This window comes from Gracilinanus agilis, chromosome 3 (genome assembly GCF_016433145.1).
Source record: "Gracilinanus agilis isolate LMUSP501 chromosome 3, AgileGrace, whole genome shotgun sequence".
Taxonomy (NCBI): Eukaryota; Metazoa; Chordata; class Mammalia; order Didelphimorphia; family Didelphidae; genus Gracilinanus; species Gracilinanus agilis.
The window spans coordinates 63,545,039-63,560,833 of NC_058132.1; the positions used below are offsets into that span (position 1 = coordinate 63,545,039).

Genomic DNA, 15,795 nt, shown 5'->3' on the forward strand with positions numbered 1-15,795 from the left:
ACTCTGGGGACAGAAGGATGCTCACTCTTCTCCTCTTTGGATCTGAACAAGGACATGTATATCAGCCCTGAAGAGTTCAAGTCTGATGCTAAGAAACTGATAGGTACTTGGGAGTCACCGTAAGGGATAAAAAATAGACACCTTAATGGAAAGCTCTGGGGAAAAAGAAGAGTCACTTTTTCATTTCTCCATCTAAAAAACATAATCTCGTTTCTGCTTCACAGGTCAAGGCAAATATATTTGATTTTTTTTGCCTATTACATGCAATAACAAATTTCCACACAAATTTTCCTAAGTTATATGATTGAACTGATCTCCCCCCTCCCTTTCCTGTCCCCTTCAGGTGCTGGCAGGTGATGCAATCTGGGGCATACATGTTTTAGCAATCAAAAGATATTTCTGTATTATTATTTTTTTGAGTGAATAATCTTATAAAACCAGAACCCCAAAACATAAACCTAAATAAACAAGTGAAAAATCATATACTTTCCTCTGCATTTTGACTCCCAAAAGCTCTTTCTCTGGAGGTGGATAGCATTCTTTGTCATGAGTTCCTCAGAATTGTTCTGGATCATTGTATTGCAAGGCAAAGATAAAAGATTCATTAGAAAAGCTCTCACTAAAGGGCTATATCAATATGAGACATTATTAATGATCATCCTAAATGATGATGACAGCAATAATTAAATAACAAGCAAATTATCTCTCAAATTCCGGCTTCTCTCATTCTTTCAATATTTCGGATATTCTATAACTATGTTATCCAGATAATGGTCATGTGTGCCTTCCTCTCACTGTAGATCATAACTCATCTATACCTTATGTGACTCATGTCCATAATTCCCTAAATCTTCCACATATAGAATAAGAAGGAATCTCAGAGGCCAGCTAGTCCAGTTCCCTCATTTTACAGATAAGGATATTGAGAAATGAGATCACTCAAGTATTGTTCATGGTATCAGATATGAGTTCTAAATTGAAGTCTTTGGGGTCTGCCCTACTCTCTGGAGACCTTCATTTAAGATAACAGGCTCTTAAGCATTTTTGTGTGTGAAGGACCTCTGGCAATCTGATTAAGCCTATGATTCCCTTCTCAGAAGAATAGTAAATGTATTTAAAAAATACATAGTATTACAAAGGAAACCAACTATCCTGAAATAGGGTTATCAGCATTTTTGATAAGTTACAGTATTCCCTGTTATAAATAATAGCTAGCATCAATATATGCACTGGGCCATTTGCAGAGCATTTCACAAATTTTAGCTCATTTGCTACAAATGTGGATACTGTTATTATTCCCATTTTACAAATGAGGAAACTGAGGCAGAAGTTAAGTGACTTATCCAGCATCTCATCACAAGGAATTTGAATTCAGATCTTCATGACTATAGACCCAGCTCTATAACCACTGTACCACCCAGCTGTCTCCTTTATAAATACCTACTTTAGATCTCTTAACATTACTTGGAACCAATGGAAAGCAATTCTCATTATATGATTACACCATCTCTTCTTGTTCATTTGTTTTGATCATATATCTTTGCAGTTTCTCCTACAAGCCTGGCATTTAATCCCATCATGCATTCTCTGAATTATGGCATTCCAGGCTTCAGAGCCACATAGGATCACCAAAAAATCTTTGGTATTCAAACGATGGTCTTTACTTCAGGGAAAAGCTTAGGGTCATTAAAAGCACTGGACAGTTTCCCATCTTCAATCTAAGTTCCTCTTTTCCTCTTCACCCCTAGGCCACTGCTCCAAATTCATTGTTGATCAGCCCTGTATGACCAAACTATAGGTACTGAGAAATCAGTTCTGAGTCATCTATCATAGTCTGAACAATGTCTTCTTTCTCCATTGGGCTTTTGCAGTGTAAATAGTTGGACTGGACTCAAATAATTATGGACTTCATTTATGACACTGCAACATTTGGAAACAGGATGCAATCAGCACAGTGTCACTCATAAACAGGAGCACCTCCGAGATTTTCACCATCTTTAGATCTCACTCTTCCCTTTGGACTCTAATATCCTCCATGAAAACGGCAAATCCCTCCATCTTTTGAAGGGTCTCATTTGACATTTATCAGAGGAGCCTGTGGTATAGTACATAGAGAAACATTCTTGGAGTCAAATGCCTGGATTAAGCACATGCAACCTTGGCTCTGGATGTGCTAGGGCACTTTCTTAAGGCTTTCGGTTACAAAGGAGCTGCCACTTTGCATTGGTGGGAATTTCCTAAATCAATGAAATTAATTGAAATCCTCTCATTGAACAACATTACACGTTGCATATCTTTTACCTTATTGGAGGAACATCTCAGCAGCATTTTGATCTACTTAATCAAATGCTTTTTTTATTATCAGCATAAAATAAGTACAACAGGAGCTTGCCTTGTCTGTATCTTTCAGCCAATTAATTGCATAACTGCAAAGATGTCTGCTTTAGAATTTTGTCAATAAAAACATTTCTGTTCCTTTCTCATATTTTCATCAAAGATGTCCTCAATATCTATTTAGATTATTCTCCTGGAGATTTTGTAGACATAGGAAAGGCACACAGGTCAGTAGTTATCTTCTTTATCACTTTTTTAAGAGTAATAATGTTCTTGGTTGGCTGGGGTTTTTGTGTTGTTTTTAAGGATTTGGTGTGTTCTTAGGTACCTTGAGAGTCAATCCTTGTATACCCTCAAGATTGTGCTGTCTTCACCAATTATGTTCTTTTCTTTAACCTTTGCCACCTACTAAATATGGTTCCAAAACAGAAGATCAACAAGAGCGAGGCAATTAGAGATAAGTGACTTGCCCAGGGACACACATTGAGGAAGTGTCTGAGGTCAAATTTGTACCCAGGATCTCCTGTCTCCAGACTTCCCTTTCAATCCACTGAGGCACCTAGCTGTCCCTCCAATTACACTTTGATCCAATTCAGCCATACTATGATGCCTCTACCATATAGCATATCAGGGACTATCCTTTTAAGGTACAAATGTATTGTATTCACTTTTATTGCTGAAGTGAATGGCTTTTTTTTAAAATTACATGTAGAAAACACTTTTGACAATTGTTTTCTAACATCTTGTGATTCAGATTCTCTCCCTCCTTCCCTCTCTCCACCTCCCTATGCAATAAGTAATTTGATATAGGATATACCACTGCTTTCATGCAATACATATTTCCATAATCCCCATTCTGCAACAGAAGACACATATCATACCTACAATAAAAATCTTACAAAGGAAATAGAACGAAAGATGACATAATATGATCTTCAATCAGATTCCAACAGTTCCTTCTTTGGCTGTGGATAACATTTTTTATCATGAATCCCTTGGGGTTATCTTGGGAACTTGTTCTACTGATAATAGTTTGGTTTTTCACAGTTGATCATCATATAATCCCTCTGTTACTGTATACACTGTACTCCTGGTTCTGCTCACTTCACTTTGTATCAGTTCATATAAGTCTTTCCAGTTATTCTGAACTCATCCTGCTTGTTGTTTCTTATGGTGCAATAGTATTCCATTACAACCATATACCACGGCTTTTTTCAGCCATCTTCCAAATGATGGACAACCCCTCAGTTTCTGATTCTTTGCTACCATAGAAAAAATATTTAAAATATTTTTGTACAAATAGGTCCTTTTCCCATATCTGATCTCTTTGGGATATAGACCAAGTAGTAGTATTGCTGGGTCAAAAGGTCTGCATAGTTTTATGGACTTGGGTATAGTTCCATATTGCTCTCTAAAATGGTTAGATCAATTCTACCAGCAGTGTATTAGTGTCCTATTTTTTCTACATCCCCTCCAAAATGTATCATTTTCCTTTTTTGTCATATTAGCCAATCCAATAGGTAGAAGGTGGAATCTCAGAGTTGTGTTTTTTTTTTAACCTTCTATCTTAGAATCAATTCTGTGTATTGGTTCCAAGGCAGAAGAGCTATAAGGGCTATGCAATGGAGGTTAAGTGACTTGCCCAAGGTCACACAGCTAGGAAGTATCTAAGGTCAAATTTGAACCCAGGATCTCCCATATCTTGGCCTGACTCATAATCCACTGTGCCACATAGCTGCCATCTCTGAGTTGTTTTAATTTGCATTTCTCTAATCAATAGTGACTTGGAACTTTTTTTCATATGACTAGATATATTAATTTCTTCATCTGAGAATTGCCCACTCATATCCTTTGACCATTTATCAATTGGGGAATACAAAATGCTTTGTATTCTTTTAAATTTGACTTGGTTCTCTATATATTTGAGAAATTATACCTTTGTCAGAGACACTTACTCTAAAATAAATTTTGCCCAATTTGTTTTTTCCTTTCTAATCTTGGTTGCATTGGGTTTTTGTACAAAATCTTTTTAATTTGATGTAATCAAGATTATCCATTTCATTTTTCATTGTTCTCTATATCTTGTTTGTTCATAAATTCCTCCTATATAAATAAGTCTAACAGGTAAAATTTTTCCATGTTACCTTAAATTGTTTATGGTAGCACCTTTTTATTTCTAGATCAAGCATCCATTTTGGCTTTATCTTGGTGACTGGCATGAGATGTTGGTCTATACCTACTTTCTACCATATGGTTTTCCATTTTTCCCAGCAGTTAATGAGTTCTTTCCCCAAAAGTTTTGTAATATAGCTTGAGGTCCAGCACAGCCAGGACTTCTTCCTTTATATTTATTTTTCTTTATTAATTCCCTTGATATTCTTGACCTTTTGTTTTTGATGAATTTTGTTATTATTTTTTCTTGCTCTTTGAAGTAATTTTTAGGTCGTTTGATTGGCATGGCACTAAATAGGCAAATTAATTTTGAGATAATCTATTGAGATAATCATATGATTTCTGTTAGTTTTGTTCAATTATGCTGTTTTCTTTCTCTATTTTCACTCTTCCCAGTTTAGGTATCAGTATTATATCTGTGTCATAAAAGGAATTTGGTAGAATTCCTTCTTCACTTATTTTTCCAAATAGTTTGTGTAGTATTGGAATTATTTTTTAATTGTTTGGTAGAATTCACTTGTGAATCCATCTGGCCCTGAGAATTTTTCTAAGAGAATTATGACTTATTCAATTTCTTTTTCTGATATAGGGCTGTGTAAACATTTTATTTCCTCCTATTAATATGCACAATTTCCATTTCTTTAACTATTCACCTATTTCACTTAGATTATCAGATTTGATGGCATATAATTGGGCAAAATAACTACTAATAGTTGCTTTAATTTCTTCTTCTCTGGTTCTTAATTTACCCTTTTCATTTTTTATACTGGTAAATTGGATTTTTCCTTTTTTAAAAAGTGTAATTAGCCAATATTTCTCTTTTTTTATTGGGGTTTTCTCCCATAAAAGCCAGGTTCTTGACCTATTTGTTAGTTCAATGGTTTCTTACTTCCAATTTTATTAATCTCTCCTTTGATTTTTGGAATTTCTAATTTAATGTTTAATTGGGGATTTTAAATTTATTCTTTTTCTAGTTTTTTTATTGAATACCTAATTTATTGATCTGTTCTTTCTCTGTTTTATTGATTTTAGAGATCTTTTTAGAGATATAAATTTTCCCCTAAGTACTGCTTTGGCTACAACCCATAAATGTTGGTATATTATTTCCTTGTTGTCATTCTCTTCAATGAAATTATTTATTATTTCTATGATTTGTTCTTTGACCCACTTCTTTGTTTCTGCACCCTTTGATGAATTTAATTTTTATTGCCTTTTGGTCTGAAAAGGATGCATTTAATATTTCTGCTTTTCTGCACTTATTCATGAGGCTTTTATGCCTCATTATATGGTCATTTTCTATGAACGTGCCATGTACTGCTGAGAAAAAGGTATATCGTTTCTGTTCCCATTCAGTTTTCCCTAGAGGTCTATTTTATCTAATTTTTCTAAAATTCTATTCACCTCCTTTTTAATTTATTTTTTTGGTTGGATCTATCCACTTCTGAGAGGAGAAGTTTGAGATTCTCTACTAATATAATTTTTCTGTCCATTTCCTCCTGTAACTCATATAACTTCTCTTTTAGGAATTTGAACTTATGCTATTTCATGCATATATGTTTAGTATTGATGTTACTTCATTATCTGTGGTAATTTTTATCAAGATGCAATTTACTTCCCTATCCCTTTTAATTATATCAATTTTTACTTTTGCTTTATCTAAAATCATGGTTGCTACTGCTGTTTTTTTACTTCATTTGAAGCATAATAGATTCCACTCCAGTCCTTACCTTTACTCTGTTTGTGTTATTATTCCCCTCATAACAATAAAGTTATTAATATCTTAAGTATCATAGATATCTTAATTATTACCTTCTCACCTAGGAATATAATCAGTTTAACTCCATTTTCCCTTATGTTTTCTCTTTTCTGTTTGCCTTTTTATGCTTCTCTTGAATATTGTATTTGATCATCATATTTTATTTTCAGCTATGTTCATTTCATAAGGAAATGCCTGGATGCCTTGTATTTTGTTAAATATTCATTTTTTTTCTCTCTAGGATTAAGCTCAGTTTTTGCTGGGTGAGTGATTCTTGGTTATAGTCCCAGTTCCTTTGCCTGCCAGAATATTATATTCCAAACCCTCTAGTCCTTTAATGTAGAAGCTGCTAGGTCCTATGTAATCCTAATTGAGGTTCCACGATATTTAAATTATTTCTTTCTGGATACTTGCAGCATATTTCTCCTTGGCCTGGGAGTTCTAGAACTTGACTATAATAGTCCTGGGAGTTTTATTTGAGGATTTCTTTGAAGAAGTGAGTGGTGGATTCTTCCCATTTCTATTTTCTCCTCTTGTTCAAGAATATCAGGGCAGTTTTCTCTAATGATTTCTAATAGTATGGTGTCTGGGCTCTTTTTTAATCATAGCTTTCAGGTGGTCCAATGAATCCTTAGATTATCTCTCCTATAGCAATTTTTTAGGTCAGTTGTTTTTCCATTGAAATAGTTTGGATTTCCTTGTATTTTTTCAATCTCTTGATTTTGTTTTCTTTCCTAATGTTTCCTGGAATCATTCTAATTTTTCAGGAGTTATCTTCCTTGAACTCTTGTTCTTCCTCTTCCACTTGGCCAATTGGAATATTTTTAAGGAGCTGTTTTCTTCAGGATGTGTTTATGTTTTTAAAGCCTTACCTTCTGTTTTAATATGAATTCTAAAACAGAAAAATGTCAAGGGCTAGACAATAGAGGATAAGTGTCTTGCCTAGGGTCACAGAACTAGGAAGTTTCTGAGACCAAATGTGAACCCAGGTTCATTCCACTCCAGGTCTAGCATTCTGTCCACTGTGCTACCTAGTTGCCCTGTCTTCAGTGGGTTTTTGTAAATCTTTTTACCAAGCTTTTGACTTTTTCTCTCTTTTCCTAGGTTTTCTTCCTCTACTCTTATTATTTGATTTTCAAAAACTCCTTTTTTTGAGCTCTTTCAGAAGTTGTTTTGGGGCTTAACACCCTTTCATACTTTCCTTTGAGGCTTCACATTTCCCTTTTGGTACTGTTGCCTTCTTCTCCATTTGTATTGTAATCTTCGCTAACACTAAAGTAACTTTCTAACATCAGATTTTTCTTTTGTCTTTTGGTCATATTTACATCATGACCTTGCCTATATGTTGAGGTTCAGCTCTGCTCCTGGGGTGGAGGGAATACTGTCCTGTGCTTGTATAATCAATAAAGCACTAGAATTGGAGCCAGCAAGGCCTGACCTTGAATTCTACTTCAGACTCTAGCCTGTTGGTGAGTCAGCCTCCCTCATGACTCTGTCCCACTCCGATTTATTATCCATTCAGCCACTAAAGTGATTTTCCTAAGATACAGGTCAGACCATGTGACTCTTCTACTTAATAAATCCAGTGGCTTTCTATCACCTCCAGGAGTAAATACAAAATGCTGCATTGAAACTGTTTATATATATTTGTTTACATATTATCTCCCCCATTAGATTGTAAGCTCCTTGAGGTCAGGAAGTATCTTTTGCTTTTTTTTGTCTCCCCAGCTCTTAGCACATAGTAGTCTCCCATGGGATTCTTGTTCCTAAACCAACTCCTAACCTTCTTGCCAAGCATGGAAAATTGTCCCCATTTTACAATTGGGAAAACAGAAAATGAGTTGCAGAGCCACATCTAAGATCCAGTCCCTTCCCATGCAGTTCTCTATCTAAAAACATTCCTTCTCTCTTTTTGAAGAAGTACTTGACAGAGAAGAATTCTCCGCAGGATAATAGAGAAGGAAACAGAAATAATTGGTTTCCTGGTACCAGCAGAGAACCCCACAACTCTCTCAAGGATAGAACTGACTTTTAACATATCTATGCCCCATAGCAGCCACATCCATTACCATCCTTGAAGAAGAAGTGTCTCAGATGAAATCATTTGACTTCAATGAGGAGAAATTTGTTATGATGGCCAGATTCCAGCCTCTACTCTCAGAAACTATGTCCAAGAGCAAAAATGGATTCCTGGGGGTAAGTCTGAAGGGAGGACTGGGGAGTGGTGAGCAGAAGGGACTCTGTTATAGGGAGGGTTGTACAGTCTTAGAGAATGGGTGTTATAAAGTATCTGTTGGGCTCTCCTATCCCAATGCCAACTCAGCCATGTGATGGGACTGAGGCAATTTGAAATGGAGCAATAAAGCTCCTTCACTGAAGAGTTTCATCTATGTAGTGGATTAGAAGAATTGCTCTGTACCAATCCTCTACCTCTATTTTCCCTGCCTCTTACAGAAGACACTGAAATTCTCAACTCTCCATACCTATAAAGCAGTGGTTCCCAAACTTTTTTGGCCTACCACCCCCTTTCCAGAAAAAATATTACTTAGCCCCCTAGAAATTAATTTTTTTTCATTTTAATCGCAATTAATAGGAAAGATAAATGCACCTGTGGACATCACCACTTTACTGGCTCAATGCATCACCCCCCAGGGGGTGGTAGTGCCCACTTTGGGAATCACTGCTATAAAGGTATAGATAACCCAGAAGTACTTTGAATTGTTGCATTATGTGATTTTGAAAGGAGAGAATCATGAAGAAGGGCACAAAATTCTCTTTCTCTGATAAATATTGAAAAGAAATAACATTTGCTGAGCATAAATAGAAAGTAAACAGAAAGAATCCCCTTCTTTGTAATATTTAAGTCAGGTTAACAATGAAATAAATTCAGCTTCAGTCAGAATGCCTACACAGATTCAAATCTAACCTCTGATAATTATTACTATCTATCTAATCTTCGACACGTCACAGCTTCCAGAATTTATGGCTAATAAAAATCAGTACTGAGCTGATTTCCATCAGTCCCTCAAGACACCTTACCAGACATAGCTCCCTTGCACATGATATAAAAAATTCATCTCATAGAGAACTCTTTATCCTGCTCACTTATACCTTTCCTTATACCCAACCACAACTCCAGCTTCTGATGAAGTTTTCATCAGCCTTCTTAGTGACAAAGGAGAAAACACTTGTCTTTCTTCTCAGGAAAAGGAAGAGAGAGAAGAATATGCAGAATCCAGGAACCCAAAGGGTATGGAATAGTTGGGCACCTGTAAAACTAGTGTTATGAAATAAAGGAGGTTTGAGCCACTTTCACAGGCACAATCTAAGAATTCTAGGATTCCAGCCTTGGAAGTAAATTGGCAGGCAACAAGAATTTATTAAATACTTTATGCAAGGCACTAGGGATACAAATACAAGCATAAAGGCAGTTGCTGCCCTGGTAAGGAATTTGAGAGATAAAAGGGGTGAACATTTAAATATGGCTTCAGGCGCTTCCTAGCTGTGTGACTCTGGGTAAGTCACTTCACCTTCATGGCCTACCCCTTACTACTCCTCTGTCTTAGAACCAATATTTAGTATTGATTCTAAGATGGAAGGTAAGGATTTAAAAAAAGAGAGAGAAAGGCAAAAAGTGGTAGGAGTCTAAGGGGAAGTACCCACATGAGGGCATGATGGCAAAATCCATAGGGTTGGAATGAATTGTGGCTGACCTGGACCCATCCCCTAAATATAAGCCTCTGAAAGAACTCAACAATATGGGAGGAAGGACCCAGAATGGTGGAGGAATATGCCAGGGTGAGAAGGTTACTGGCATTAAGGAAATTCTAGGATGAGAAGGATGTCATGGCAGTGCATACCAGAAAGAAGCACAGTTAGGAAGGAAATGAAACCTTTGGAACATATCTCTTCTCCTTCTCAGCAGAATGGCTTAGAAAGCCTGATTTCACAAAGGAGTATCCAGTGTGATTATATAAAATGTGATTAAAAAGTTCACAGAATCATGACTTTAGAGCTGGAAGGGATTGTAAAGGTCATCTAGTTCAATTACTTCATTTTGCAAGTGAGAAAACTGAAGCCCACAGAGATGAAATGGCTTGTTCAAAGGCATAAAAGAGGAAAAGCAGTAGAGAATGAGATTCAAATCCAGGTCTACAGTACTTATACATCAAAGTGAATTAACAACAGCATTGCCAAAAGACAGACAGGATTCCTTTCTTATCTGAAGAGTGTGGAGTAGAGTTGCTATGTTTGCCTCTAGGAATCTGATTGAGAGTTCAGATATGCATCACGTTTTATTCCAAACCCTCAGCTTGCCATCCCAATGTTACCTCTTCCCATTCCTCATGTTCGCTGCCCTCTACTTATTCCCCATACCTTCTCAATTCTGTATCCTTTGCTCACACCATTCCTTTTACCAGGAATATCCTCCCTTCTCCAGAGAACAAGACCTCAAAGTCAAAATCTTTTTGGCAAGCCTCTATGTGCCAATCAAAGAGAGTATCCCATTTTCCCCTCTCAAGGGCTAGCTATATATTTAAAGCAAAAATGAACAACCAACCACTGGTCAGTAAGCTTAACTTCTACTGAAAATTCAGAGTGGGAAAAGCCCATGCACCCTTTTGGAGGAGCAACCAATTTCTCCCTTACATTTTTCAATTGTCATTCTAGGTATTTTTTTCTCTTACGTAAATTAACACATGTCAGATAGATAACTCGAACTGAGGAGAACTTGAACTCTCTTAAACAAATTTTTCCAATGGAACCAACAAGGAGAAGGACACCCACTGTCATAGCCTCTTCATCTGATAAACTTCTGCAGGGATAGGAGTCATTCTTAACCAGCATAAGAAAACAAGTCCAGAAACACATAAGGAATCTAGGAGGGAAAAGACAAAAGACAATCTTGGTGAGGGTCTATAAAGGCTCTCCAAATACTAATTGGTTAGTTGCTGTCCTACTTGAAGAGGACCAAATTGGCATCACTGGTGATATTGTTTGGCTTGCACATAAATTGAATTTAAATAGGCAGAATTGCCCAAAGTTGTCAGCCTCATTTTCTTCCAGGATCATCAAAATCTAGTGACAAGATGAAAGTCAAGACAACTAGTGATGACTTGGAATGCAGTGGATGACTGTGGCCTCTTCCATATTTAACCAAGCTCTAAGCATGTCACAATGCCCACTTCCATCACCTTCATGGCCATTGCAATAGACCATTCTCATCTGTCCATTCCTCTGGGAGAAGGCTTCACACAGTTGGGATAGACATCCCACTAATTCACCAACAGGTTTGAAGCCCCAGTCTGGCTTAGCCTGCCTGCCAAGAAGATTTTACCAGGGTGTGGGCACTGCATTTGCTATCATTTCTTAGAGCCACAGGTGAAAGCTGGGTGGCAGGAAGACACTAAAAGAGGAAAGCATCCCTGAAGATAAGTCAGCAAACTCTCACAGAAGAGATACTAGTCTTCCCTGGACAGCCTGTACAACTCAAACAATTTCAAACCTTCAAAAAAGACATGAACACATTTAGAAACAAACAATACATATAATTTAGACAAATCATCCCACAACATAGGATGAAGAGAAGGTACTAATAAATCTCTCTTACAGCAGTACCCTTCTAAAATTCTACTAGCATAGAACAAAACAGGATCAAACAAACACAAAACAGAACAGTTCTAGTTACTGGAAACTAATCAACTTTATCAGAATCATAAAAAATAGAAAGGAAATAAGGTTTCTTATCTACCTGAAGAAAAAATAAATAAGGGAAATCCTACGGCTCAGAGAGTTGTGGAGTTTATAATTAACTCCCCACCTACTATCCTTGGGTTCCTGGTCAATTAATTAGTATGGTGAAAAAAGGATCTGTGGCTCAAAGTTTAGAGTAAAAGTCAGTACAGAGAAACCTTATTGATATTACAAGTCATGGCATGGAGAGAGAATGGCTAGTTTCGAGACAAATCTCTGAAAACCAATCAAGTGTTCCATCTCTATAACATACATAGAAGAGAATAAAGAAATGAATATCAAGGACAGTTATGCTGAGTTACAAAGTGCTGCCAAGTACAAGGTTACAATATTTCATACAAGGAGAGATAAATGGAGTGTACAGTTTTCAGATAAGGGTTTATAATTCCTGACAGTCTACTTTGTCACTCTGAGAAAAATAATCATGATGATAAAAGCCTTAGAGGTTTGGTTTTTCAGTATATGCTTTCTTCCCATTATATTTTTATAATGGGAACTTTTAGCCTCACAAGCAGACTGGACTGGGGTAAATCTAAAGGTGAAAAAAGGAATATGACTTGCTCATTGTACACTGATATGGAAGCTAGTTCTAAAATAAAACCCATGTCAAGAGAGGAGGAATACAGGCCCCTTTCTTTTTTGCCTCCATAATGGTGGAGGAGGGAAAGGAAGGAAGAAAGACAAATTTGAAAAGGAAGACAATGCAAAAACATTATCAATACAAATCAGATTTCTAAAAACTAGTTCCCAGAATTTAACACAATAGTGCAGGTATGGTTTGGTCATAGCAGAAAATAGAGGGACTATTGCCTACTTATTCCTGGAAGCTATGCCCAAGATCATCTGGATTTTTTGTGTTATCACATCAGAGTGCTTACTCATTGATTTTGCAGTCTATTAAGATCCCTAGAACATTTTCAGTCAAAATTCTCAGCTACCTAAGTATATCTTTCCCATTCTGTATTTACAAAACTAATTATTACCTCTTCTCCTATTCCATGTTATTTATTCCTCTTTTGTGGTACTTCTCTTTTTTATACATAAAGCCACAGTTCCCCCACTAAATTGTTTAACACCATGAGAGTAAGGCCTCTGTCATATTTGTCTCTGCACACATTCCCATCATGTGAGATAAATCTTGTAAAATAATTCATTGAATCAAATTGGTATCCCGTGTTAGCAATGCCATGGCAGGGCTGCTCCCTTCCCCCTCTCCATAGCTCCAGAGGACATTTTTTCATGCCCTGCCCTTCTCTGTTCAGCCACCCAATTCGAGCACTTCCTTCCTCCACTGCCTGGGGTAATTGGGGGTGGGGGGGGGCTCACAGGCTGTTTGAAGTTGCACTTTGGGCACAAACAAAATGTTCACCAACACTGGTATAGACAATAAGCACAATAGGTGTTCAAAAAAGGTAGAGATAAATGTGAAAAAGCTTCAGAATGTTATACATCCTGGGGCCTGAAAAATGGGCTGGACAGACATAAGCAAAGAAGAGAAAGAAGAATATTTCAGATAATGAAAACATGATGAGCAAAAGTAATGAGATTGGCATATTTTCTTGGGAAAGTCAGGAAACCAGTCGGGCTGCAGCAGAAAGTAGAATTAGGATGTAAATCTGAAGTAAGTAGGGACTCCACACCAGATGAAAAGCAAGTGGCACCCAAGCCAGAGGACCAGGTTCTCAAATCCAACTGCAAAGGAGACAAGTGAGGTTCATCAAGGGCCTGTAGGAACAGGAACTCTTGGTCTAGTTTGGGCTCTTTGGTCAAAATCTTGGTTGGGTTTCTAAACTATTTTTAGAATCAAATCTCCCTGATAGTCTATCTATTCCTGAATAAGTCTGCCTCTAGTTTTCACTGCCTCTCCTACACTTATGTCTTCCCATTTTCTCCTAGGTTTCTAATTTCACCCTGTCTGGACTTAGAAATTGGATTGTCCCTGACAAAGTGCTCCGCATGTTCTCAGCCCGACAGTTCCACATCTTCCTGCCACCGAAGGAAGATCTGAAGCTGGGTGAACCCTGGTGGATTATCTTCAAGGAGTTAAGAGAACAGCTCCCTTCCAATCGCTTCTATCCACCAATGTCCAAAAAAAAAGAGGTTAGAAAAGACCCTAGGTGCCTCCATCCATTCCTATTCTATTCCTTCAGATCTCATCATTTGAATAGTGTTTGATATTCTTGTGTCAGGGCTGACCCACCCTACTTCAGATCTAACCCAGATGCCTTAGAACCATAGATCCTATCTTAAGTCTGATGCCCTACCCCCAAGTCACAAACCTCAGCTCATCTACACCAGCAATTCAGACCCTCTGGATATAAGCATCTTTGCTTTGAAAGGATATATGTTCATCTCCCCTATCTCCCTATGTCTTCCCTTAACCCTGAGCCCTTGCGAATTCTTAGCCAACCAGACTTCAGATAACCACTTTTTCACCCCAGGGGCCAAGAAGAGAAAAGAAACCCTCAAGGCCTTTCAGGAAAAATACAATTTTCCCAATTGATTTGAAGGGAAAAGAGTCCCCATCATTTAGTGTACATATTGCATTTTGGCCCAGTAACCTATTTCAATCCCAGGAGAGAAGATGACCTTGAGGAAGCTCCCAAGGTAGTTGGGCCATTGCTTCCTACAGGACTTGATCTATAAACTTTTGAGCATGTTCCACCCAAGGCTGTTTGTGAAGACTCGCTTTGGCCCTCAGGGTGCAGTGGCCTGCCTTATGGCCACCAGTGAATTCTACTACACTGTTGCCTTCAGGTGAGTACTGTCCACCTCAGACACCCTAAGTTAGATGAGTCAGGCTAGAGTTGGGGTAATGAAAAAGGGACAGAACCAGAGGTCAGGAAACTAAGCATTGTAAGGTCCATGCTATCAGGGAAGAAGCTGAGGCTATCCTTTAGTTATCTGAGGAGGATTGTCCTCTCTGAGAAAACATCTAGATCTTTCCATCTCTTACTATTGTTAAAGGCAAATGGGGGAGGGGGAGGGATGAATGAATCAACTGGGAATAAGAGAGAGACATACTCTCACCCACAGGCCTCTTTGTGGATGCTGCTGGCAAAAGGGTTATGCCTTTCCCCACCTGACAGCCTTTTCTGGACTAAACCTATCAGTTGTCTCCTTTTAACAGCTGTACAGGCAGGGAACCACTGAGAAGTTGTAGGTGTAATCAACTTCTCTAGTTCTTCAACCTGGGTTTAGATTGAATATTGATAAGGGTTATTGGTGTGCTGATTAAATAACACTGCGGATCTGACTGTGTGATTGTCTCCCCTTCCCAAGGGCTTTAGATATTTTCACCACTCAGGAAAAGGTACTTTGTAACAAACAACTATATTTAATTCTAGCTTAACAAGGTTAGGAACAAGGGAAAGGATGGAAGATTTGGAAAACTTATTGCTAAATGTCTAAATAAATGATCAAAGCTACAGAGGTTGCTAGATCAGGTAGAGACTAGAGATTCTTCACCCTCTCTCTAACTCTGGCTTGACTTGGCCGGAGCCAAGCCAAAGATTAGGGAAGGCTATTGATGATCTTTTTGAATGAGAGGATATTGCTCTCTCACAGCTCTATTGATGATGATTGTAATAGCTCTCTAGGTCTCTCAAGCAAGGCAGATTAATTGCAGGTAATTGACCTCCCACCTCACTGCTCTTCTGCCTTAGAACAGATATTATGGATTCTTAAGACAGAAGGTAAGGGGAAGAAAGGAAGAAAGAAAGAAAGAAAGAAAGAAAGAAAGAAAGAAAGAAAGAAAGAAAGAAAGAAAGAAAGAAAGA

General features: G+C 37.6%; 1 protein-coding gene across 1 annotated transcript in view; it reads left to right on the top strand.

Moving 5' to 3' along the window:
* The first annotated feature begins 3 nt into the window (after positions 1-3).
* LOC123243160 (selenoprotein N-like) overlaps positions 4-15,795 on the top strand; it is a 27,974-nt gene continuing 12,182 nt past the window's right edge. Inside the window, exons 1-4 of the mRNA XM_044671347.1 lie at positions 4-103; positions 8,316-8,458; positions 13,913-14,116; positions 14,649-14,773. Coding sequence (XP_044527282.1) covers positions 55-103; positions 8,316-8,458; positions 13,913-14,116; positions 14,649-14,773 — 521 coding nt within the window. The 5' untranslated portion in view covers positions 4-54. The remainder of the gene's footprint in view (positions 104-8,315; positions 8,459-13,912; positions 14,117-14,648; positions 14,774-15,795) is intronic.